The 21,043-nt window shown below is 53.7% G+C and overlaps 5 protein-coding genes and 2 non-coding genes across 12 annotated transcripts; 4 read left to right on the top strand and 3 right to left on the bottom strand.

Annotated features, from left to right (window-relative positions):
- Window positions 1–453: 453 nt before the first annotated feature.
- On the bottom strand, window positions 454–3,766 carry LOC128765559 (oocyte zinc finger protein XlCOF6.1-like). Its single transcript, XM_053876300.1, has 2 exons — window positions 3,361–3,766; window positions 454–2,859 (listed from the first exon to the last, which is right to left on the bottom strand). The coding sequence occupies exons 1-2, from the start codon at window positions 3,371–3,373 to the stop codon at window positions 1,643–1,645; spliced, it is 1,230 nt and encodes a 409-aa protein (XP_053732275.1). The 5' UTR covers window positions 3,374–3,766; the 3' UTR covers window positions 454–1,642.
- A 239-nt stretch (window positions 3,767–4,005) lies between these two features.
- LOC128765557 (gastrula zinc finger protein XlCGF57.1-like) lies at window positions 4,006–6,655 on the top strand. The gene is made up of 2 exons (XM_053876297.1): window positions 4,006–4,130; window positions 4,861–6,655. Exons 1-2 carry the CDS (start codon window positions 4,103–4,105, stop codon window positions 6,108–6,110), a joined length of 1,278 nt encoding a protein of 425 aa, XP_053732272.1. The 5' UTR covers window positions 4,006–4,102; the 3' UTR covers window positions 6,111–6,655.
- Window positions 6,483–11,788, bottom strand: LOC128765545 (glycerol kinase-like). Of its 3 annotated transcripts, none has more exons than XM_053876266.1 (18): window positions 11,588–11,703; window positions 10,340–10,413; window positions 10,173–10,279; window positions 10,017–10,094; window positions 9,878–9,957; window positions 9,671–9,808; window positions 9,498–9,607; window positions 9,166–9,421; window positions 9,017–9,084; window positions 8,908–8,950; window positions 8,772–8,852; window positions 8,635–8,713; window positions 8,461–8,557; window positions 8,311–8,395; window positions 8,134–8,254; window positions 7,744–7,887; window positions 7,611–7,682; window positions 6,483–7,108 (listed from the first exon to the last, which is right to left on the bottom strand). In XM_053876266.1, the coding sequence occupies exons 1-18, from the start codon at window positions 11,639–11,641 to the stop codon at window positions 7,101–7,103; spliced, it is 1,695 nt and encodes a 564-aa protein (XP_053732241.1). In that variant the 5' UTR covers window positions 11,642–11,703; the 3' UTR covers window positions 6,483–7,100. The 3 variants fall into 3 exon arrangements, with proteins under 3 accessions (XP_053732241.1, XP_053732243.1, XP_053732242.1); XM_053876268.1 differs by lacking the exon at window positions 6,483–7,108 and having other exon boundaries at window positions 7,119–7,682; window positions 9,166–9,201; window positions 9,355–9,421; window positions 11,588–11,785; XM_053876267.1 differs by lacking the exon at window positions 6,483–7,108 and having other exon boundaries at window positions 7,119–7,682; window positions 11,588–11,788.
- On the bottom strand, window positions 11,754–16,710 carry si:dkey-219c10.4 (high affinity cGMP-specific 3',5'-cyclic phosphodiesterase 9A). Of its 4 annotated transcripts, none has more exons than XM_053876282.1 (14): window positions 16,180–16,710; window positions 15,708–15,869; window positions 15,589–15,640; window positions 15,433–15,535; window positions 15,225–15,367; window positions 15,029–15,088; window positions 14,537–14,714; window positions 14,262–14,384; window positions 13,423–13,515; window positions 13,283–13,350; window positions 13,117–13,219; window positions 12,933–13,037; window positions 12,629–12,775; window positions 11,754–12,292 (listed from the first exon to the last, which is right to left on the bottom strand). In XM_053876282.1, the coding sequence occupies exons 1-14, from the start codon at window positions 16,265–16,267 to the stop codon at window positions 12,173–12,175; spliced, it is 1,545 nt and encodes a 514-aa protein (XP_053732257.1). In that variant the 5' UTR covers window positions 16,268–16,710; the 3' UTR covers window positions 11,754–12,172. The 4 variants fall into 4 exon arrangements, with proteins under 4 accessions (XP_053732257.1, XP_053732258.1, XP_053732259.1 ...); XM_053876283.1 differs by having other exon boundaries at window positions 11,759–12,295; window positions 15,742–15,869; window positions 16,180–16,707; XM_053876281.1 differs by having other exon boundaries at window positions 11,760–12,295; window positions 16,180–16,707.
- nifk (nucleolar protein interacting with the FHA domain of MKI67) lies at window positions 16,096–20,901 on the top strand. Its single transcript, XM_053876314.1, has 7 exons — window positions 16,096–16,605; window positions 16,705–16,980; window positions 17,089–17,217; window positions 17,950–18,058; window positions 18,315–18,526; window positions 18,592–18,648; window positions 20,505–20,901. The coding sequence occupies exons 2-7, from the start codon at window positions 16,867–16,869 to the stop codon at window positions 20,682–20,684; spliced, it is 801 nt and encodes a 266-aa protein (XP_053732289.1). The 5' UTR covers window positions 16,096–16,605; window positions 16,705–16,866; the 3' UTR covers window positions 20,685–20,901.
- Window positions 17,537–17,663, top strand: LOC128766524 (small nucleolar RNA ACA64). The gene has a single exon (XR_008416020.1). It is a non-coding gene; the product is annotated as a small nucleolar RNA ACA64 (small nucleolar RNA).
- Window positions 18,101–18,227, top strand: LOC128766525 (small nucleolar RNA ACA64). The gene has a single exon (XR_008416021.1). It is a non-coding gene; the product is annotated as a small nucleolar RNA ACA64 (small nucleolar RNA).
- Window positions 20,902–21,043: the final 142 nt, after the last annotated feature.

Below are 21,043 nucleotides of genomic sequence, written 5' to 3'. Positions count from 1 at the left end.
ATTTCCTTTCTCAAAGAAAGACGGACCTCTCCCTCTCATGTGGACCTTAAGCTCCACTGACTGGATGAAATATCGTCCCCACTCAGAGCAGGAGAAGGGCCTCTCCCTTCAAGTCAATCTTCAGGTTACCCACAGATGCAGGTTCAACTGTGACGGCTCCGCCCTCTTTCCAGCTTGAGACTTCTCCCACACTCGCTCCAGGATCCTCACTCACTCCAGAAGCCGCTGTCATCAGTGTCACGCCTGCAATGGAGCGGCCTCATGTGGACCAGTCAGTGCACGGTTGCGGTCCAGCGGAGTCTCTGGTTTCCGCTTTCAGGGCACTATCATCATCATCTTCAGACGTGACAACAACGCTGATGAGGGGAAACTGAGAGAACGACTCAATTTCAAGTTTATATTGGTGCAGAAATTCAAGGTCAACAGGTCAGAGACATGCTAGTTTCAGTCCGCACTGCACATCCACATCACATGAAATACGGGCTCTCAGTTGACAACACCAAGTGTTCCACACAAGACTCCTGACCAAAGCCTCTCCTGCCTCTGGGCGGCGCTACAGAGCAGCCCACCTCATCGCCTGCTGTCCAGCGAGGAATGAAAGTGCACCCACATGGACTGGATTGTCACAGCATGGCGACGACGACGTCGTGCTCTTCATGCGCCTCACCACTTCCGGTGTGTTTTCAGAATCGGTGCGACTGGACCGAGGAACTTATCGTTGGGTGTGTTCCAGCAGGGAAGGCTCCTCAGCCGGAAGTGAGGGTTGCTTTATTCTCTCAGACGCCTGACTTCTGATTCATTTTCCAACTGTGGGTGAATCCTAATGAAGCATGGTCATGTTGCTTCAGTCTGGTAAATCAGACCATGAAACAGGTCTCGAGAGCGACACACCGATCCTGACTGCAGGCTATTGCAACCCTGATTATTTTCTGTCGAGCAGAAAACTCTGACACTCCTGAAGGCACCATCCGCACGCGTCCAGATAGGTGGGCCACACAAGTACGGTGGCCTGAAGTGAACAAAAAAGTAGGTCTCACCATGAGGGAGGAGGCATATGTCTTTCTAGTTGTCATGAGAAAGGATGCATATCTACAGCAGTAAAACAAAAGTTATCTTTCACTAAAAACACGAGATAAGCCTGTGTCGCGCATGCTTCTATAGCAGCCTGGTCTACAGTAAAGCATCTCTGGCAGCAGGCGTGAGCAGTGTCCCTCAGCTTTGACGGCAGGGGAGCAACAACTGGGTGACCAGCAACAGATGCGCCAACTTGTGCTGACATACAGACTGAATAAAAAGACAAAGGCCTCAGTGAACATTCTTCATCAACAGGTTTGAACATCACATTGCTTGCCATTGTTATTGTGTTGGTGCGACACACTGGGGACCAGTGAAGTCGCCGGTCTAAAGGACGGCTGTGTGGGACACTGAACTGCAGTCACAGCGCGCAGCCCCCATCTGACGACGCGTCACGCGGAGCTTTCACGTACGGACGTGGCGTCCGATGACAGTCTGCATGGCAAGCTGTTCCTTGATCTTCAGCCTGATCATCTGTTGCTGAAGAAAGTCATCGTAGACCCAAACCAGAATAAGTGGCTCTTGGTTCCTTCAGGTGAGTGGAGGGACCTGCGGGAGACACAAGCCCTCAGGTGCTGCTGTCTTTCTCTACAGCCACAGAGCAACTCAGCGCATCTCTGTGCTGTTTCATGTGACTGTTCAGATTGGCCTTGACGTTGAAGCAGCGGCCACACACAGAGCAGCAGAAGGGTTTCTCTCCAGTGTGCGTTCTCATGTGAGTCTTCAGCCGCCCACTTTCAGCAAAAGACTTCTGACAGACAGAGCAGGAGAAGGGCTTCTCTCCTGTGTGGTTCCTCATGTGGTTCCTCAAGTTCCCTCTCCCAGTGAAGCGGCGTCCACAGACTGTGCAGCTGTACGGTTTCTCTCCCGTGTGCGTCCTCATGTGGGAGACAAGTTGCTCTGAGCGAAGGAAACTTTTGCCACATTCAGAGCAGCTGAAAGGTTTCTGCTCAGTGTGGATCCTGGCGTGTCGGTTCAGAAGCGCTCGGCTGGTGAAACTCTTATCACAGTCCTCGCAGCTAAAATGTTTCTCACCAGTGTGGTGCTTCATGTGGTTCTTCAGGGTCCCTATGTGGGAGAATATCTTGTTGCACACCGAACAGGTGTATGGTTTCTCTCCGGTGTGGGTTCGCATGTGGATCTTCAGGTGCGCCCCTCGGGTGAAGGACTTCCCGCACTTGATGCAAGTGAAGGGTTTCTCCCCGGTGTGTCCTCTCAAGTGGATCAGCATGTGACCTTTCCGGGTGAACCCGTTCCCACAAATGGGGCAGCTAAAGGGTTTCTCTCCTGTATGGTGCCTCATGTGGACCCTCAGGTTCCCCTTGTGCGTGAAGTGCTTCCCACAGATGGAGCAGGAGCAGCGCTGGCGCCCCTCGCAGGAACTCTGGTGCTTGAGAAGCCTCCAGTTGTGTTTAAAGGTTTTCCCACAGCCGGAGCAGGAGGCCGGTTCTCTGGGAGCCCCTGCGTCCCAGCTGACCTTTGGAGCAGACAGACTCTCTCTCCAGTCCTCACTGTCCTCCGTGTCCGACCTAGAGGCCAGCGAGCCCCGATCAGAGTCAGAGGTCAACCCCGGCTGCACGGCTGGCTCCGCCTCTGATTTATATTGGTGAAGACTGGAGGACTGAGCTTCAGCGTCATCGTACTCGCTCTTCACCACAATGATGTTGAGAGGAAAACTGGAGACGTCCGTCTCCTCCGCTTCTTCTTTGATGACAGGAGGCTGTGCTGCCTGTGAGCACGAGCTCGGGGATGGCCGCTCCTCCTCCGCGGCCGCCAGTTGGACATCTGCAAAGACAAACACACTCCCATCAGCACTGGGAAGCACGGAGCTGACTCCGGAGTCGGCTCACGGACGAGGCGCTTGAAGGGGTGTCTCCCGTGTAGCAGCATGAGAATCTAGTCTTACGTGACCAACGGCAAAAGACCTGCTTCACCATGGATCCCTCACGATCAATAAAACAGCGTGTGGTCAGATGACATTAACTCCAGCGGTTGCATTCTGTGCCTTAAAGAAATGACAAATAACGTCACCCAAGATCGAAACAAGCCTGAGAATCCATCACAACGTCTTCACAAACAAAGCATCCTGAACACCGCGCGTTCACTGACGTCAGTCACATGACAACCTCAGCTTTACAGACAGTGCTGACTTGAGGAGGTCACTCGGGACTCAGAGGAGAACCAGCCTCGCTTTGACTCTCACGTGCCTCCGCACCAACACCACACGGTTCGCGCGCTGAGGAGGTCAAACGCGTGTTCACGCGCCGCCGATCGTGTGACCCACACCTGCTCTCTGCATCTCTTTCTCATCGGTATTCGGATGTGGAAACGTGGAGTGGGCGATTTGGAGTCATTTTCAGGCAACACAAAGGAACGACGCAGTCGGATCCGACTTCCGGGGTCGGAGTGAGATGTAGTTTCCGGATGCGCTTCACAATAAAACTCAGCGATGCTTGTAGAAAGCCTCCACTGTTGCAGCGGTGGGACGCGGATTTGCTGTGGTTCATTCCTGCTCGGATGATTCCTCTCTGATCTTGGCTGGCACGAGCTTCACCTAAGCGAACGATGGCGCTCCGGGTCCGGGTCCGAGCGCGAGCTCAGCTCCACGTCCAACCTTCTGGCGGTCGAGCCGCGCACTCTCTCCTTCACTGTGACGCGTGTTCCCGCTGTGCTGTCGCTCCGACTGGAGGGACGGTTTTCAACGGCGGAAGTCGCTGGGATTGACTTCCTCCACCTTTCACAACAAACGTTTTAGCAGTGCACGCGTGTTCACGTCATGGCGTGGAACAACGCTCTTGCCACCCAAACCGCTGTCAAACTCCAAGCCATCTTCACGCCAGCACAATATCAGACCGGTCTCGAACGACGTGACCCAAAGTCCCGTTCTTATGTATTTTGAAGTCCAGCTGGAAGCGGAAGTGTGCGGCTGGATCATGCAGTGGTTCCGCTGTGGTGGCTTGTACGCGAGAAAGGTCAGGAGCGCTCCACCGACACAAAGAGTCCAGGCGACGGGAGAAGCGCGGGAGATATGTTCGAGAGCTCTGCGAGACCAACTGGTGAGTGCCGGTCTATCCGCCAGCTGCGTGACCACAAGGTCACCGTCGGTCATTTCGCTGAACATTTGTACGTCGTACTTCACTGAATGGGCAGATAAGACACACGCACAGGTTTGTCGCACCATCCTTGTGGGAGATGTCCTCACAAAACAAGAAGGTTGCTTGTCAAGACTTGGTCCTCACAAGTATGGCAAAACATGCCCCCACCCCCCACACACGTTATTTCACAGAAACAAATGTGGGCCACCTGAGAACGTGCCACCTTCAGTAGACTGATGTCCTAAGTTATTTTGAAGGTTGTGTTTCCAAACATGTAAACATGTAAGAAGTGAAATACGAGAGCGAGGGTGAGGGGTGACATGTACAGGGCTGCGTTTGGTGGGTCTGTCCTGTATTGTGTGGTGGTGTGACTCACGTGTGTCCGCTTCTTCCACCTTCTTATGAGTCTACTGCAGCGCTGCAGAGGCTTCATGACCACTGGCTCTGTGAGGGAGAAGCATATTTGTGCTGGGAGTCAGACGCTATTCCAAGGCAAAGAACTTTCCCCAACGACAAACAAGACACATACAATCAAAATATTACATTTCCTCAGCAGTTTGAAGGTCTGAACACAAAAACACAACTTCTGATCCCTGAAACTGCCTGGCTTGTTGCCGCTAGTTGGAGCCAGAGAGCTCTCTTCGTAGTCGGTCAGATCTTCTCTCACCAGAGTGTGTCTTCCTGTCTGCAGACGTCCCACAGATGCCGGGAGGTGAACGAGAGGGCACAGGACCAGAACCTCCTCCTGTCAAAGAGGAAGAGCAGGAGGTTGACGTCACTCAGCTTCCTTTGAACATCATCACTGTGAAGAGTGAGGATGAGGACGGCGATGAAGATGGCAGCTCACAGCAGCAGCAGGACCACTGTGGACAGGAACCAGGCTGTAATCATGCTCCACTTCCAAGGTCGCATTCCTCCACCTCCGACACTGAGGACAGCGATGACTGGAACAAGGCGACCCGCTCCAGCTCAGAGTCCACAGTCCTGGGTGAGAGGACGCAGAAGAGCTTCAGCTGCTCTGTCTGTGGGAAAAGATTCTCGCACCAGAGAACCCTGGATGACCACCGTAACCTCCACACAGGACAGAAGCTTTTCCACTGTGACATTTGTGGCAAAGTCCTGACGAGACAGACCCGACTGCAGATCCACATGAGGACGCATACCGGAGAGAAACCGTACGTGTGCTCTGTGTGCGGGAAAGGCTTCTCTGTGATGGGAAACCTGAAGATTCACACAAGAACGCACACCGGAGAGAAACCTTTTGAGTGTCATGTCTGCGGGAAACGCTTCACTCATTCCAGAGATCTGAACGGCCACATGAGGAACCATACTGGAGAGAAACCCTTTTGCTGCTCAGAGTGCGGCAAGTCTTTCACGGTCAAGGGTGCTCTGACAAAACACATGATCACCCACAAAGGGGACAAACCGTTCCAGTGCTCAGTTTGTGGGAAGAGATTCTCCGTAAGCGGGAATCTGAAAGTTCATGTGAAAACCCACACCGGAGAGAAGGAGCTCGACTGTTCAGTCTGTGGAAAAACTCTGAAAGGGAATCTGGAGAAACACATGAGAACGCACACGGGAGAGAAACCATTCTGCTGCTCCATCTGTGGGAAGTTTCTGAAGGGTAATCTGGTCGAACACATGCGAACACACACGGGTGAGAAACCTTTCTGCTGCCTTGAGTGTGGAAAGTCATTCACTGTGAGAGGATCCCTGAAGCTACACATGAGGATTCACACAGGAGAGAAACCCTTTAGCTGCTCCCAATGTGGAAAGCGCTTCATTCACAAAGGCGACTTAAAGATGCACCAGCGAACACACACTGGAGAGAAACCGTTTGGTTGCACAGTCTGTGGAAACTTCTTCACTACAAAGGGAAGTCTTAAGAAACACTTGAAGCAACACATGGACAAACAGTCAACGTCTTTAACCAACGTTTGAACTGGACATCATCACTTACTGGACCCACTTGTGGCTTCACTGGCATTTGGAGAGTAGTTGTGTGAGCAGTTCAGCACAGAAAACTGAAGACAACGAACGCCCTGTTAAAAGCAGAAAGGCTTGTTAACTTCAGCGGTTAATTTATGGTGAAACTGAGCTGCTTCCATCAGTGGAGGTTGTCAGCTCTATACTTTTCCGGACTGTTCCAGCAGGAGTTGATGTCGTCAGGTGAATGTTGGCGTGGCCCACTGGCTTGTTCCAGAATGACAATAAAAATAACGTTGAGGAGTTGTGTGTCCGGCTTCACTTTAGTGTGCGTGCGTGCGTGCGTGCGTGCAGCCTGTTGAGCCAGGGTCAAGGACCAGATCTCGTCTGGAGTTCGTGGCTGATCCAGCTTTGAGAGAGTGGAGTGGAGAAGAGGGAGGCGGAATGAGGGCCGGACATTTAGAAAAGCAGCAGCTGCTGCTGTGTCAAAATGAGACGTTCTTCCATTCATCCACAGCCTGGGACCAGAGGCTCCTCTGGTGACGTTGGTGAGGTCTCGGTCTGCAGGGGGCTGGCGGTGATGGACGTGATCGCCACACCTTGCTCAGGTGACTCTGTGTTGCATGTGTGGTGGATAGATAGAATGAAACCTGGGCCACATTCCTCGTATGAAGGCCCTCACTTTGGTCTGGCTGCATCTCTAGATAGCCCAGATCGCCGTTTGGGGGCTTTTCAAACCGGACGCTTCAAGCTCCTCTAGAGAGTATGACTCAGATCCGCGCGTCACCTGACCCACTCAGCAGTGCAACCACACAAATACTTTATTAAAAACTCTTGGCAACTTTTCCATTCAGTTGGATGCTGATTGAAGTGGGTCACCGACCCGGTCCACATCTGATTTCCAGGGCCCAGAACACAGACCAGCCTGGCCAGGCCATGATGCCGGTCCAGGTCCAGAAGTGTCTTCACCCAGCTCACAGGAGAGACAGACGTGCAGTCATGCCACTAAGAACCTGCGAGTACAGAGTTCCGTGAGATCAGAAGACTGTGATGTCACACTGCCCCGTGGCTGCGTTCCACCCTCAACTCATAACACATAACCACTAGGAGGCCAGCGTCGCCAGCGCCTGCTAACATCTATCCTTAAACATGCTGAATTCACTCCTACTCCGCGAGGCCGCAGTCTGCACACCTGCTCCAGACGCATCGATCGCTCCCTTGACTGTGGAGGTTACAACACAGGCAAATGCACATTCAGTGGATGAGGAGACTGAGGCGTGCACGGCGGGATCTCTGTCTCGCTGACACGCTTCCAGCCGCAGCACTTACACCAGGCCAGAGCCGGTGCTCTGGTGCCAGAATTTGGCCTGCTGGACACAAGGGAGACTGGCACCAACGCCGGAGCCACGTGGCCACAAACTTCTCAAGTCACTGGCTACTTTTCTGCGTTCGTCAATGACATTCAGGCTGACTTTCACCAATAGAAATGAAGCACAGAGCACCAGCGTGGGATACCGTTGTCAGCGACTTCCCAGTTCATGGACTTCTGCACCGCCTTCTTCCAGCGAGCAAAGCGGGACTGGCACTCTGCGGAGGACACAATGCAGTGAGGAGCCTGACGGCAGGTTCCTCAGACACCTTCCGCTACCTTCCAGGTTGATCTGTGGCTCATATCTTTCCGTCTGGACGCGCGGAAGGTCACCAGCACTCAGACTCCAGACACCCACGCCCTCGGCTGCACCGGCTGCCATGGCCGCTCCCAGAGCCGTCGTCTCCGACATCGTGGCTCGAACTGGGCAGTAGACAAGCTTCATCATGGAGAACAAGACCAAGATGTGTCGTGTGGGTTCAAGCATTTTTATCTCAGTGAGGACCAATGGTGGCACTTTTGCTGGTCCCCACAAGGTTTAGCCTCGATCTGAAGGTGAAGACTTCTAAATAGCTGGGCCCAGTCTGGTCCAGACTCCTGGTTCAGGTGAGCCATGTGTTCAGGGGGAGAGGTCCTCAGAAGGACAGAGAGACGTGTGTGTCCCCTCACCCACAGATACGCCCAGGATGTCAGCCTGCAGCTGCATCAACAGCCTGTTGCTTGTCATCCCTCCATCCACCTGCAGCGTGTTCAGAGGGACTCCACTGTCCTGGTTCATGGCCTCCAGGATCTACTGAGACACGTCGGCGTGAGAGCAGAGACACGGCAACACCGAGGCCAACTCACCTCTTTCGTTTGGAAGCAGACGGCCTCCAGGGCGGCGAACGCAAGGTGGCTCTTGTTGGTGAATTGTGTGAGTCCACAGATGGTGCTGGAACACAGTCCGGGTGCAGGTGAGTCAGACACGGCGGCTGGATGGGAGGTTCTGCGGCTCACCCTCGTGCGCTGGGCTCCCAGTAGGGTGCGTACAGGCCTGAGAAGGCGGGGACAAAGTAGCAGCCGTAGGAGGATCCAGCAGCCGCCGCCAGTTTCTCTGGAAGAAAAGAGCACGGGCTCCGTCTTTGTCGCCATCTTCATCATCATCATCATCATCATCATCATCATCGGTACCAATCTCTGCAGATGACTGAATGATGCCCATGTTGTCCTTCAGCCACCGGACCACTGCGCCAGCGATGGCCACTGAGCCCTGGAGGAGGATTGGTGAGCAGAGTGCGCCACAGATGGATGAGCCGCAGGAGCCTCACCTCCAGGGCGTAGCAGGGTGGAGACTCCGGGCCCAGCTGGTAAGCCAGGGTGGTCAGCAGGCCGTGGCTGGACATCACCGGCTGCCCAACACCAGGGTTAGTGTGTGAGCCTCCGAGCTGCAGACACGTTTCCTACCTTGGTGCCAGTGTTCCTCAGCAGGAAGCAGCCGGTCCCATACCTGAGGGTGAAGGACGCAGGTCAGACCCGCACTCCACTGCTGGACTAGTCAAGACAAGGCTCCTACGTGTTCTTGGCCTGACCCTCCTGGAAGCACATCTGACCCACCAGCGCCGCCGACTGGTCGCCCAGGCACTGCCAACACACCGGCAGCAGCCATTGTCAGGAGTCGCACTGTTGAACATGCATCATCCATTTGATCCACACAAGTCTCACCCCCGAAACTGGAACTCCTGCCAGAGGCCCCGAGCTCTGCAGGAAGAGAAGCTGCTCATGTGACATGGACTCACACACCCCTCTACTTCTTAGTGAGGACCAGACTGGAGCCCAATTACGCTCAAATTGTGGTTCACCCCCGCCCCAACACACACACACGTGCGTGAGCACGCGCGCGCACGCACGCACCACCCAGCCGTAGATTTCTGAGGAGCTCTTGACTTGAGGCAGCAGGTCCATGGGCACGTCAAAGAACCTGAGCCACAGAGAGGGTGTCACTGTCGTTGGTGAGGGAGTGCGAGTGTGTGTGTGCGCAGCCGTGCGGCCCTCACCGGCACAGCTCGGGATCCCACGTCCTGGAGTGGATGTTGAATAGCAGGGTGCGACTGGCGTTGGTCACGTCCGTGCAGTGGGTTCCCCCATCCCTGCCGCCGGTCAGACACTGTCAGGGTCAGAACTAGACTCATGATCCGTGTCGGGCTTGGACTCGGCGCGGCCCAGCTACCCAGATGATCCAGGAGTCCACGGTTCCGAACATGGCCCGCCCGTTCCGCACGGCCTCCCGCACTTCTTCCACGTTGTCCAGAAGCCAGCGGAGCTTCACGGCGCTGAAGTAGGTGCTGATGGGGAGACCAGTCTGCTTCTGAAAGTGGGTCGGCCACAAGCCGGGTCACTGACGCCACACGGGCTCCTGCCCCCGCTCCAGACTCACCCTCAGGTGGTTCTTGTTCCTGCCCGGGGTCTTGCTGATGAGCCGCTCCACGGTGGACTGCGTCCGCAGGTCCAGCCAGACTGACAGGAGACACAAGTCAGAACCTTCACCAGAAGCACTGAAGAGAAGGGGTCAGCACCGATAGCGTTGTACAGCGGCTCCCCGCTCTCTCTGTCCCAGACCACCGTGGTCTCCCTCTGGTTGGTCACGCCCACCGCTGCAGACGCCACACACCAAGTTAACCTGATATCAGAGCAGGAGCCAGCAGCCCCAGGCGCCTCTCTGCTCCTCAAACCTTTGATGCAGGAGACGTCCACATGCAGCCGACCCAGCTGCTCGCACGCCCTCTGCATGCAGGTGTACACTGACTGAAGAATCTCTCGTGGATCTTCCTCCACCCACCTGTCAGGAGAGGAGAGGTGAGGATGCGCCTCCCTCAAGCCACGCGCACTGAACACCCACCCCTCCTTGGGAAACATCTGCTGGAGCTCCACCTGCTGTTGACAGACCAGTTCTGCATTTTTGGCGTTAAAAACCTGAAAAAAAAGATTGCGAGAAACTCAGTGTGTTGTGTTTCTTGTAGAGCAACAACTTGTATGATTCATTTTATGACCCAAATCTTTGCCACTCATGGATACAAAGGTGAATTGGTTTATTGCTGACAGTTGCAAAGTTCCCTCTTAAAGTGGAGCTTCACTACTCAAATGCATTGGTCATTGATTTGGCTAAAAGAATGTGTTTTCTCAAGGCAGGTAAGTGCCGACTCTGCAGAAGTCTGAAGTCCTGAAGACAAAAAGTGCAGCCACATCTCGCTCCATACCTCTCTTCCCTGTGTCCTGACAAGAACTATAACATTGATGGAACTCTGATCCCTACGGGCTGAGAGAGGCAAGAGCTTGATCATGATCAGACCTTCTATTCATCCCACAATGGTGTGGCAGAAGAACAGCTGCAAGTGCAGAAGATGCAAATGTCCAAGAAAAGAGTTGGAAAGATGGAGTGCTGGCCTGCTGGTGCAGCAAGTCCCGAGTGTGGTGCTGTAACGTCCACATGTGAACAAGGAACAGGAGTGCGAAATGACACCACCGAGACATTGGAGCAGAAGCTGCTGTAATATCTGGACACGCTGGTTCCTCGAGGTTTCGGCCCCAGGGAATCTGATCTGAGCAGACGTGTGCGGACCTCAGTGGACGATGGGCTCAGTGAGCAGCTGAATGTCACTGGGAAGGATTCAACCTCGGATGGAGCCGTGACACTGCGTCACAGATGGTTCTGGAGATGAAGTGGATCACCAGAGGACTGAAGTTGATCCTCACTCAAGTGTCCTCTCCTCAGCCGTATGCGCTGGTTAAAGTTTAACTGATGGCATCTGGGCTCAAAGGTCTCTTGTTGACCCGACAACAGTCTGGAGGTTGACTTCAACACCAAAGACACTGGGGCGCCACCAAGGTCACAGACTCAGGAGGAATTCCCCGCCCCATCCGCGAGACTGGCACCTGAGGGCAGCGGCTCAGTGTTACTGGTGTCACGGAAGGCCGTCAACCTCTCTCACAAACGGGACGTCGCATTCGGCCACCTGTCAATCAAATGGACTCCGCTGACTTGGACTTGGGCGAGTGCTGTGGACACGTGAAATCACCTGGCAGCCGAGTGTCTGTCGTTGTCTCGGTCAAAGTTCGACAACATAGTGAGAACGCGTGTTCCACTCACCAGGAACCTGGTGGAGCTGGTGCCCTGGTCGATCGCGGCGATCAGCGGGGCCATGTCAGTCGGAGAGCGAGGAGAGGCGTGCGGCGCAAGAACCGGCGTCAGAAGAGGCAGCGGTCCGCCGGGCGAGGGGCGTGGCCACGCGCGCTGTGGTTGGGCACTGGAGAAGGCGTCAACGCCATATGGACCAATCAAGAGAGAGAAGCCTGGAGGCGGGGAGGAGCATCCAAATGTTTGTCAACACCCACTTTCTGTTTGTGAAGCGCTGCGTTAAGGCCTTCCCCTGGAAAATGTGAGGATCACCGTGTACTCGGAGAGAAACCTGTGCGGTGAGCCTGTGACGGCAGCAACCCAGTCAGCAGGAGAACAATAGATGCAACACAAGACAAAGTTTTATCACCGATGTTTTGGTTCTTGAGAAAAAATCAACCCAATCTTAACAGACATCCGCTTTAAATAACAATAACAGTTGTCCAGTTCCTTTTTTTGCTCAAGTTGTTTTCTGTCAACCTTTTCCCCGTGATTTTTAATTTCCTACAGAGCTTCTAACCAATCAAACACATCCAGGTGGCCCTGGTCTGCAGGCCTTCACTGTGGCTCTGTCCTGGAGGGTTTCAGTCTCATGTCTCCTGCACTCTCGCTCTGGGCCACAGCTTTCTCCATCTCAGTGTAGTAGTCCAGAGCCTTCCTCACCGGGTCGATGATGTGCTGCTGTGAAGGACAAGAGAGAGTCAGCGCCAAGGTCACAGGAATGAGCTGCCTTTCACGCTGCAGACCGGTGGGCCCAAGGCCAAAACCCATTCCCTGCTCTGCTGCTTGACAGCGGCACGCTGTCATGACTCACTGGGGCGGGCTGAGCTGAGCAATCGTTTGAGAGCAACCTTGGCCTATATGTCACCCGCTGTGCGCTGAAGGAAGACCAGCCCTGACTCCACCTCTCCGAGTCTGGCTCCAAATCCCTGGTGGTTTACGTTTACGTCTCAGATTGCACTTTGACCTGAGGCCCCCAGAGTCGGCAGCGTGATGGCCAACCGCTTGGCTGACCTCCAGACACGGGAAGAGCGTGGCCAGTTCCATGAAGAGTGGCAGTAAGACAAATCTGATGAATCCGGTCTGAGACGAGGGCTTCGTGATCTTGTCCCGGTCCATGAACGGAGTCACAGGAAGACCTTCCAGCTTCTCCATGTCACTCTGGAAGACCAAGGAAAAGGTTTGAAAAACGAGATTCGCTGTGGATGAAACAGAGTCTGTCTGGTAACTCAAGTCCCGTCCAGTGTCTGATACTTTGGTCTCGTGTGAAGGACACAGTCACTTGACATGGAAGGTCTGAACCGAGCCATCAGGGTACCTGGTTGTAGAACTCCTGCAGGAGACAGTCCAGCCAGGGCTCTGCCACCTCCATGGGCCTCGCCTCGTTTGAGATGTCGCTCACTTTGATGAGAATCATCATCAGCTGGAGACACAACTGCTGCTTCAGACAAGGTCACGGACAAGGTCAAGGCCAGAGACCACAGCGGCGGAGCAGGTCTCACCACGTCAGTGTGCTCTCTGCTGCTGAAGTCGAACGCAGGCAGGATGGACTTGAACTTGTTGAGGATCTCGTTGTGTCGTGTCATGTCGGTGGCCAGGATGCACCTGCAGACCACATCCAGGAGTTAGGAGAAAGAAGAGGGGGCGCCTGAACGAGTGCTCACAGACTTGATGATCCCTTCTCTGATCCGCTTGTACTGATCGCTGGACACATTCCTGAAGATGTTGTTCTGCATCTACGGCTCACAGAAAGGCATGGTCAGCTCCTGCGTTGGGGATGTGGACCATGAGAGCGACCCCGGCTTCACCTGCTCCAGGATCTGGAAGGCCACAGCGCAGTGGTGATTCTCCAGCGGTGAGATGTCGTTGTAGCGCAGAGCTAGCTCAGTCCGAGCGTTGATCTGAAGGCACAGGACAGATGGGTCAGGGTCCAGGGCTTGGATCGCTGCCAGCTCCATCGTCCCGACCCGTTTCTCCCCCCAGGAGACTTAACACCAGGCTGCGGCTGATAGTTCAGTGGGTGCAGGCTACACTCACAAGAGCCAGTCAGCGAGGCGTGCCAGCTTCTTGTGAACATGAGACAACATTAGAGCCACTTCAGTGAGAGAAAAGATGGCGCACAAGCCCATAGAAAGACACAGGACGAGTGCAACAACTGCTCCTGAATGACAACAGAACAGGAGAGAACACTCTGCGTTATACTGAAGTCTCCAGCTTCATAGGACGTGGACGTATAGTAATGATTCAAGAATTACAGCAGTGTGAATAACAACTGTCCACAAACAAGTTCATTCTTCTTTACAAGACAAACTATACTTATTATGACTACTATATTATTATTAGTTAAATTGTCTGCACTCTCCTTGTTAACTTGCACTATCATTGTGAACGCCACATGTTCTTGTTGTTTTTTAATGTCGTGTCACCGACTTCATGTGATGCATGAGACAGAATTGACCATAAATGCTACCTTACCTTACCTTATTACTCCATCTAAGCCACTCCCATCTCAAATGTGGGTCTTAAGAGGGCCAACACTCAGTAACCCCTCAATGTCCAATGCTGTCGGAGGTTCGCATGTTCTCAGGCCACGCACCCTTCCCAAGACAATACACGGCCGCAAACATCTTCGGGTGAAAATCCCCACCTGGTAGGCGTTGTTGTACCCTGTATGGTCAAGGTCGTGGCAGATAGCAGAGGTCAGCATGACCAGCAGGTCGATGGCAGCCATCTTCCTTGGCAAGTCGGTCAACCAGATGAGCCCGTACATCTGCAAGAGGAAACCCACAGTCCAAGCTTCACTGGGGTCTCTGGTCACTTCTCTGCAGCGTCATGAATCCAGAGGAAAGCCACCTCATGTGCTTGACAGAAACATCCGTTTTGGAACACACAGGAGTGAAACAAGTCCAAACTGACTCTCACCATCTGAGTCACACAGAAACAGTGCTTGAAGTTGTGGAAGGGGATGTTGTTGTACCGCCTGTAGACCTCAAACAGGAACTGCTGCAGCACTTCAGGCTCGATGTTGAAGCTGGAGACGAAGTCCAGGTCTGTGTACATGACCTGGAGGAGGACCATGATCTCTGCATCCTCCCACTGCCTGCAGACAGGTGGAGAGAGCTGACGTCTGCTCCGGAGCGGGCTCCCCTCCCCCACTGTCCCAAATGTCCCACTGACAGCGAGGAGAGGTCCTGCCCCCACCTCTCCCATCTGACTCCGGTTCTCCTGTTGTCCGTAACCATGGCGACACCGGCCCTTTTATTTGCGTTATGTATCCCGCAGCTCTTGTTGTCGTCTGACGAGAGGGTCATGCTTATTCAACACCTCTTTCATCATCCACAGATGGATGCTGATCCCGAGCGGTTCAGTGTCACACACCCTCGGCTTTGGACTCAGTCAGGCCTCTCAACTCACCAGTTGTCGAAGGTGGGCGTCTTCAGGTACTGTCTCACCTCCTCTGATACTTCCAGGCAACTGTGGACCACAGCAGAGCATCGGAACCTCAAAGTGGACCACTGTGCTGTGGGGAACTGCACCATCTCAGGTTGTGGGGGCAGCAGCCCCAGCTAGCACAGAGACTAGGATCTTGCTGCTGGCTGCTCTCACGTGCCTCATGTGGACGAACTTCTCACGCACGTGCTCGCACTCCTCTCCAGTCTTGCGGAGCGCCCTCTTGTGGTAGAACGGTGAAGGCTTGCGCGTCCCCACAGACAAATCCTTGAACAGCCCCAGCCAACTCAAGTGCTCCACACTCTGGAAGAGGATGAGTTACAGATGACACCCCTGCCACATCCCTGATGCTCCGACGGTTCCTGTACCTCCAGTTTCTCCCTGAAACAATCCACCTGCTTCTTCATATCGTAGACGACGGCCGGCGTCTCACCTGCATCCGCCAGGATCTTCTTCTCCAGATTCTGCAGTCTGAATCACAGAGATTGTGAGTCTTGTCACATGCTGTTCCACGGCGTTCATACCTCTTCTCCATGGACGACAGGTCAAACCCCAGCGCCCCTGCGAGCTCCAGACCTGGAAGATGAGCAGCAGATTGCAAAGATGAGTCCCACCCTCGGCCACGACGCCTGAGCGCTGCCACCTAGTGTCTCGCTGTTGCAGTCCGAGGCCACCACCTCCAGTTGGTAGCATGACTCTGCAGAGTTGGGCTCCAGGCCTGGCGAGATGTTAGTGATGTTTCCACGTGGGTTGTAGAGCTTCAAGATGTCGTGAGGTCCAGCCTCAGCTGCACAGCGGAACAGGTCTGTGGGTCACATGACAGCGGAAGGTTGAGCGGAGTTCAGTGCGGAGACAGCATCACGGATGAGAAAGATGTGTGGCAGAGCTTTACTTGTTGTAAGAGCAGAAATAGAGTCCAATTGGGAGTGACGTGACAGAGGATCAAAGCCACTGCCTGTTCCACACAACGGACACTCAAGTGAGTCTGTCTGACGGACTAAACAACGAGACTGCCAGCGGCACCTGCTGAGTCATGTGACCCGCTTCATGACACTTCTGGACTGCTCAGCATGAGACCGTTTTTAAACCCGCACCTACTCACAAGCGACACGCACCTTTGACGTCCTGAGCCGGACAGTCGAGCGGGAACTCTGCCCGCTCCGGGCGGCCGCTCACGGTGAAGTAGATGACTTTAGTTTCCATCTAGTGCACGTGAAGACGTGAGTCTGTTCAGTGGTCTGGAGAAAAGCCTTCTGCTCCGCTCCAGCCTCCGGACACCCCTCCCACATCGTCATCAGCATCGTCAGCGCCTCCACCAGCAACTGGGACGAGCTCAGTGTTGCGGGGGGAGAGAGAGAGAGACACCTCCGTCTCACCCCTCGAGCTCATCCAGAGCAGATCCCAGTGCCGCTGTCGTCCACCAGGTGGTGCTGCAACAGCAGCTGTTTCCTCAAACTTGCCAGTTGGCCTTGGCGTGTCATGGTTTCAACATCGACAGCGTTCCAAACACGACCATCGCCATTGAACCTGGGGCGACATATGTAAAGCTCTTTTGTTTCTACGTATTCCAGTGAGGGATCAACGTTTCCGTGACACTTTTCGTCGGGGTGGTTTGTCGTTCATCTTTGTTCGTTTTGCAGACAGGAAGTCGTCCACACCGACAGGGGGCGCTGTGACTAGTCCTTAGCTGACGTCACGTCCTGTGTTGCGCTGCTGCTCACCGCATGGACCGAGCGGCGTGCTCTTCTAGCCGAGTTGCTCGGAATTCCAGCGTTTAGGAGCAAAACTGCAGTGACGCCGACATGACGGAGACGAAGTGCCAAGAGCTGCTGGCGCTGGACCCGCTACAAGAGAGCGAGTTCAAGAAGAAAGTCAAGGAGGCGAAGAAGAAGAAGAAACGGCGGCCCGACAGCCAGGTGAAAGTTCTGTGGAGCCCGTAGTGCGTTCGAACACGGCTCTCTGGGGCAGAGGCCGCTGTGGTTTTGTCGTCCCCCTCGAGTCACTCCGCTGTTTCTCTTCGGCAGGTGAACCAGCTGACTCCTGGAGTGATCTACGTGGGTCACCTGCCGCTCGGACTCTTTGAGCCGCAACTCAAGAGTTACTTCGAGCAGTTCGGCAAGGTCGAAAAACTGCGACTGTCCCGGAGCAAAAAGGTGACCCACCTCCATAGTTAATGAATTGCACACGAGCTGATAAGACGAGCCGCACGAGTCCTGCCAACACCGGGATCCTCTTCTCGGCTGGTCAACAGTCCTCCTCAGCCACGTGTGAACTGAGGGCCACATTATGAAGGGTGGCTCATGTAAGGGGCCCCGATGCTGTAGCCTTGTTGTGGCATGACATACGATGCTTCTAGACCATGTGCACGTAAGGTTTTGGTGAGTCATCCCAGCACGTACATCGGTGAAGACGCGTGGTTGGATGTGAACAGGCAGATGAGCGGCGAATTGCTTGTCGTCTTTCTTGGGTGGCTCAGACTGAAAATGACTTCCGACCCTCTGCTGGTCTGAGGACAGATACCTGAGCCCAAAGCATCACTGTGCATTAAGCTGATCAGCTGCTGCCGTAGCAGACTGATGAAACCAGTGCACACACATGTTGGTATTGCTATCCCTCGTCAGGTTTCTCCTGGCCGTCACCCTTTCCCCCACCTCTCCCTCTAAACCTAACCCTCCAAAATACATGACTCATCTGAACCAGACTGGAACCTCATTATAATGACCCAGTTCTTTTGAGGTCTTCGTCCTCAAATTGAGGTTCGGACCTGTGGGGACCGGCAAAAGGTCCCCATGAAGACGTAAGGTCGCCACAAGGACAGTGTTTTGGTCCCCAGAGGCAGACCCACACGTGATGTTTGGGCTCGTGACGGTTGTGTTCCTCTGCAGACAGGGGGCAGTAAAGGCTACGCTTTCGTCCAGTACGAGTGTGACGAGGTGGCAGAGATCGTGGCGGAGACCATGAACAACTACCTGATGGGAGAGAGACTCATCCAGTGTGAGTAAGCCATCACCTGAGAGCTTTTATTTATCTGTTGGCTCAGACTGAAAATGATCTCTGACACATCACTGGTCTGAGGTCAGACCCCTGAGCCCAAAGCACTGTTGTGCATTTAGCTAATCAGCTGCTGTTGTAGCAGACTGATGAAACCTGTGCACGCACACACGCACGCCCATGATGCCAGAGGGGAACATGACTGGGAGCATGACCTCGCTCAACTTCGAGGGGCCTGTAAACCGTCTGTTATGCGCAGGTCATGTGGTCCCTAAGGAGAAGGTGCATGACAAGATGTTTGTGGGATCCTTGCGACGCTTCAAGAAACCGTCCCAGCCGGCAGTGTCTCGCTATAACAGGGTGCGCTCAGCAGATCAGGTAACCAAGATGACTGACCGGCTAGTGCACAAAGAGCAGAAGCTCCGGAAGAGACTGGCTGCCCGTGGGATCCAGTACGACTTCCCTGGATTTGTAAGTTCCTCAGGTCGCTGCTCAGAGCCACGTCCCTGCTCCACTAACTGGTTTCATCCCTGCAGGCGGCTCAGGTTCCTCCCAAGAAGAAGAGGGATCTGGACTCATCCATGTGTAGTGACGTAAGTGATTTGCCAAACTATCATATGGTCTCAGACCCAGGTACGAGTGATGGCGAGGTAAAAAAAACAAAACAAAGCAGACCTCCGCCAAGCAGCTTCAGTCCACCCCAACACAATCTCACAGTCTCAAAATTTCCTTCAAAAAACATTCCTGCAGATCATTGGTGTCTCCCAGTGATGAGACCCCGTTAAAGACATGCCTTGATTCAAACAGTGATCTGGATCACTCCCAAAATGGAATCATGTGGTTCTTGTCCCGTGTCACGTATTTCCTTAATCGTTCATCCAAATCTGTGGAGGTTCAAACGGAACCTCCTTGGTCATGAGATGATGCTTGGTTGACACTCAAGGTCAGATGTCACCCGTGCATGAGAGCCACGCAACCTCCCGAGAGATTGGTCCTTTTGAAGCCAAAACCACTCGCCTGCGTGAGTTGTGTAGATCCAATGAGTTTATTTTTTTCAGGTGAGCTGGAATTTCTGACATTTCCATTCTGACACTCTGTAGCGGGCTACGTTGCCAATTGTTGTTTTAATTTGTTGTATTAATGAAGCGCTGAACAGCCCAGAGACATCCACACCGATGAGGCAGTTTTCCTTGTGTGATCGCAGCTGTTGACGCTGCACACGTTGCTCTGTCACGTCATGGGTATCGTAGCATTGCTCTCTTCACCATGGCTACACCTTTTCCATTATTCCACACTGAGATGCCTTTGTGTTAGGGATGGGCCATATGGACAAAAAGAAGTTATCACGATGAATTTCAGCGATAATGATCAGGATGAATCCATGTTCCTTCTCCTCCGTGTGTCGGACACTACAGTCTCTCTTGACACTGTTTGATGATGGAACTCGGGAGTGGAGTTTGTCTCCAACACCATGGTTTGTTGACGTCTCAATAGAACAGTGAACTCAGTGCAGAGATGAGAAACTCAATGTTTCACGTCTTTGGTAGAAGCTGACTGTTGGCGGCTCCTAGCATTAGTGCTGCCTGTGAGAGTGTGTCCTCCATCAGTGAAGCCTCATGGAGACGCAGAAGAGGACGCCGCCGCTAATACCCAAGTGTTGTCACCTTGGCAGCAGGAGAGCTGCATGTGTTGATGTGAACCAAGGCAGAGGAGCGCCTCAGAGAACCTGTGAGGACCACTCCATCTCATCAAAGAAACAGGGATCCAGAGACTCAGAGTCCACCAGTGTCCTGACCAAAGGTTCAACATCACTTTCAAACTACCATGGTGAACCACAGTCCACCACACTCCCCACAACTGTCACACGCCGCGGAGCTGGAGAGCGCGGCACCATCACCGTCTCCTCATGTTCATGTGTATGTTTATGGAATTCATGGTGAGATGCACAACTGTTATCGCCCATCCACAGCTACAACCCATCCCTCTTATTTAGCACAGCTCGTCTCTGGCAACCACACCACACTGCACATGGTGTCCTCAGAACTCCCCTCAGTGCACAGCAGAGGAGTCTAAATCCCAACCACCACCATGAGGGGAACGCGTCTTCAACTGACATTACTGCATGTGTCACCAGGAAATATTGCCGCTCATGAATATGCTGTCAAAATGTGATGTCCGAACTTGAAACAAGGCGAGGAGCTTCAACACACGATTGACACGGTCTGGGTAATGGCATGGTTGGCACTGTATCTGCCGACGTGCACCGTGGCTGGCTTCTTGCTTTGATCATTCATTTCTATCATTGTCTTAATATCGATCCCTGTGACGCGCGTTGAGCATGGGAGCCGCCGAATCCGTCGTCTCATGACCAGTTCCTGACTTTTGCCCTCCCTCTGATGCTGTGTGCTGATGTTTGATGCAATGTGACAGATGTTTTCCCCGTCTGCAGGACACCACGCCTGTTTGCACACCATCTGTGCTGGAAAGGAGGAAGGCCACAGCAGCAGGGGACGACGGCGAGGACGAGGTTGTCATCAAGATGCCTCCGGTGGAAGACCTGGGCTCCTCAACTTCTGAGGAGGAAGAGGAGGATGATGATGATGATGATGATGGGGAAGAGGAGGCCTGACTTTTTTTGTGGCTGATCTTGTGTGGTTGTTGATGGACCTCAGTTTGTGCTCCTGCTGCTGCTCAAAGATGAGCAGAACTTTTCCTCCTAATTATGGGAGAACTTGGGCAGCAGGAGCCGTTTCCAAGGCGACTCCAGTCCTTTGCTCTGTGGTAGCTGTGTTCTGGCTCTGCAAATAAAGAGTTGATCAGGAAGGTTTGTTGTTTCACCGTGCCTGCCATCCTGTTGCCAGTTCTGTTTGTGTCATGTCCACACCCATCTCATCTGAAGCAGAGGTGGATTGGACGCGACAACAAGCCTTCACCACTGGATGGCAGCAGAGGTCTGTCTGGACCCCAACGTCAGCCAGAACTGCCAGC

This window comes from Synchiropus splendidus, chromosome 10 (assembly GCF_027744825.2).
Source record: "Synchiropus splendidus isolate RoL2022-P1 chromosome 10, RoL_Sspl_1.0, whole genome shotgun sequence".
Taxonomy (NCBI): domain Eukaryota; kingdom Metazoa; phylum Chordata; class Actinopteri; order Syngnathiformes; family Callionymidae; genus Synchiropus; species Synchiropus splendidus.
The sequence above is the reverse complement of the archived record's forward strand: the minus strand, read 5'-3'. Positions and strand labels throughout refer to the sequence as shown.

What these genes read in the sequence shown, in the direction of transcription:
- si:dkey-219c10.4 (XM_053876281.1), bottom strand. Translation starts at nt 16,267, where the DNA reads ATGGAAACTAAAGTCATCTACTTCACCGTGAGCGGCCGCCCGGAGCGG. An exon ending in TCCGGCTCAGGACGTCAAAG is followed by an intron (nt 15,870 to 16,179) that starts GTGCGTGTCGCT and finishes TGTGACCCACAG; the next exon opens with ACCTGTTCCGCTGTGCAGCT. An exon ending in GTTTCAGGGAGAAACTGGAG is followed by an intron (nt 15,368 to 15,432) that starts GTACAGGAACCG and finishes ATCCTCTTCCAG; the next exon opens with AGTGTGGAGCACTTGAGTTG.
- LOC128765545 (XM_053876267.1), bottom strand. Translation starts at nt 11,641, where the DNA reads ATGGCCCCGCTGATCGCCGCGATCGACCAGGGCACCAGCTCCACCAGG. An exon ending in GAGGGTCAGGCCAAGAACAC is followed by an intron (nt 8,951 to 9,016) that starts GTAGGAGCCTTG and finishes CTTCACCCTCAG; the next exon opens with GTATGGGACCGGCTGCTTCC. An exon ending in TGAGGAACACTGGCACCAAG is followed by an intron (nt 8,853 to 8,907) that starts GTAGGAAACGTG and finishes GGTGTTGGGCAG; the next exon opens with CCGGTGATGTCCAGCCACGG.
- LOC128765557 (XM_053876297.1), top strand. Translation starts at nt 4,103, where the DNA reads ATGTTCGAGAGCTCTGCGAGACCAACTG. An exon ending in GAGCTCTGCGAGACCAACTG is followed by an intron (nt 4,131 to 4,860) that starts GTGAGTGCCGGT and finishes TCCTGTCTGCAG; the next exon opens with ACGTCCCACAGATGCCGGGA.
- nifk (XM_053876314.1), top strand. Translation starts at nt 16,867, where the DNA reads ATGACGGAGACGAAGTGCCAAGAGCTGCTGGCGCTGGACCCGCTACAA. An exon ending in GGGAGAGAGACTCATCCAGT is followed by an intron (nt 18,059 to 18,314) that starts GTGAGTAAGCCA and finishes TGTTATGCGCAG; the next exon opens with GTCATGTGGTCCCTAAGGAG. An exon ending in AGTACGACTTCCCTGGATTT is followed by an intron (nt 18,527 to 18,591) that starts GTAAGTTCCTCA and finishes TCATCCCTGCAG; the next exon opens with GCGGCTCAGGTTCCTCCCAA.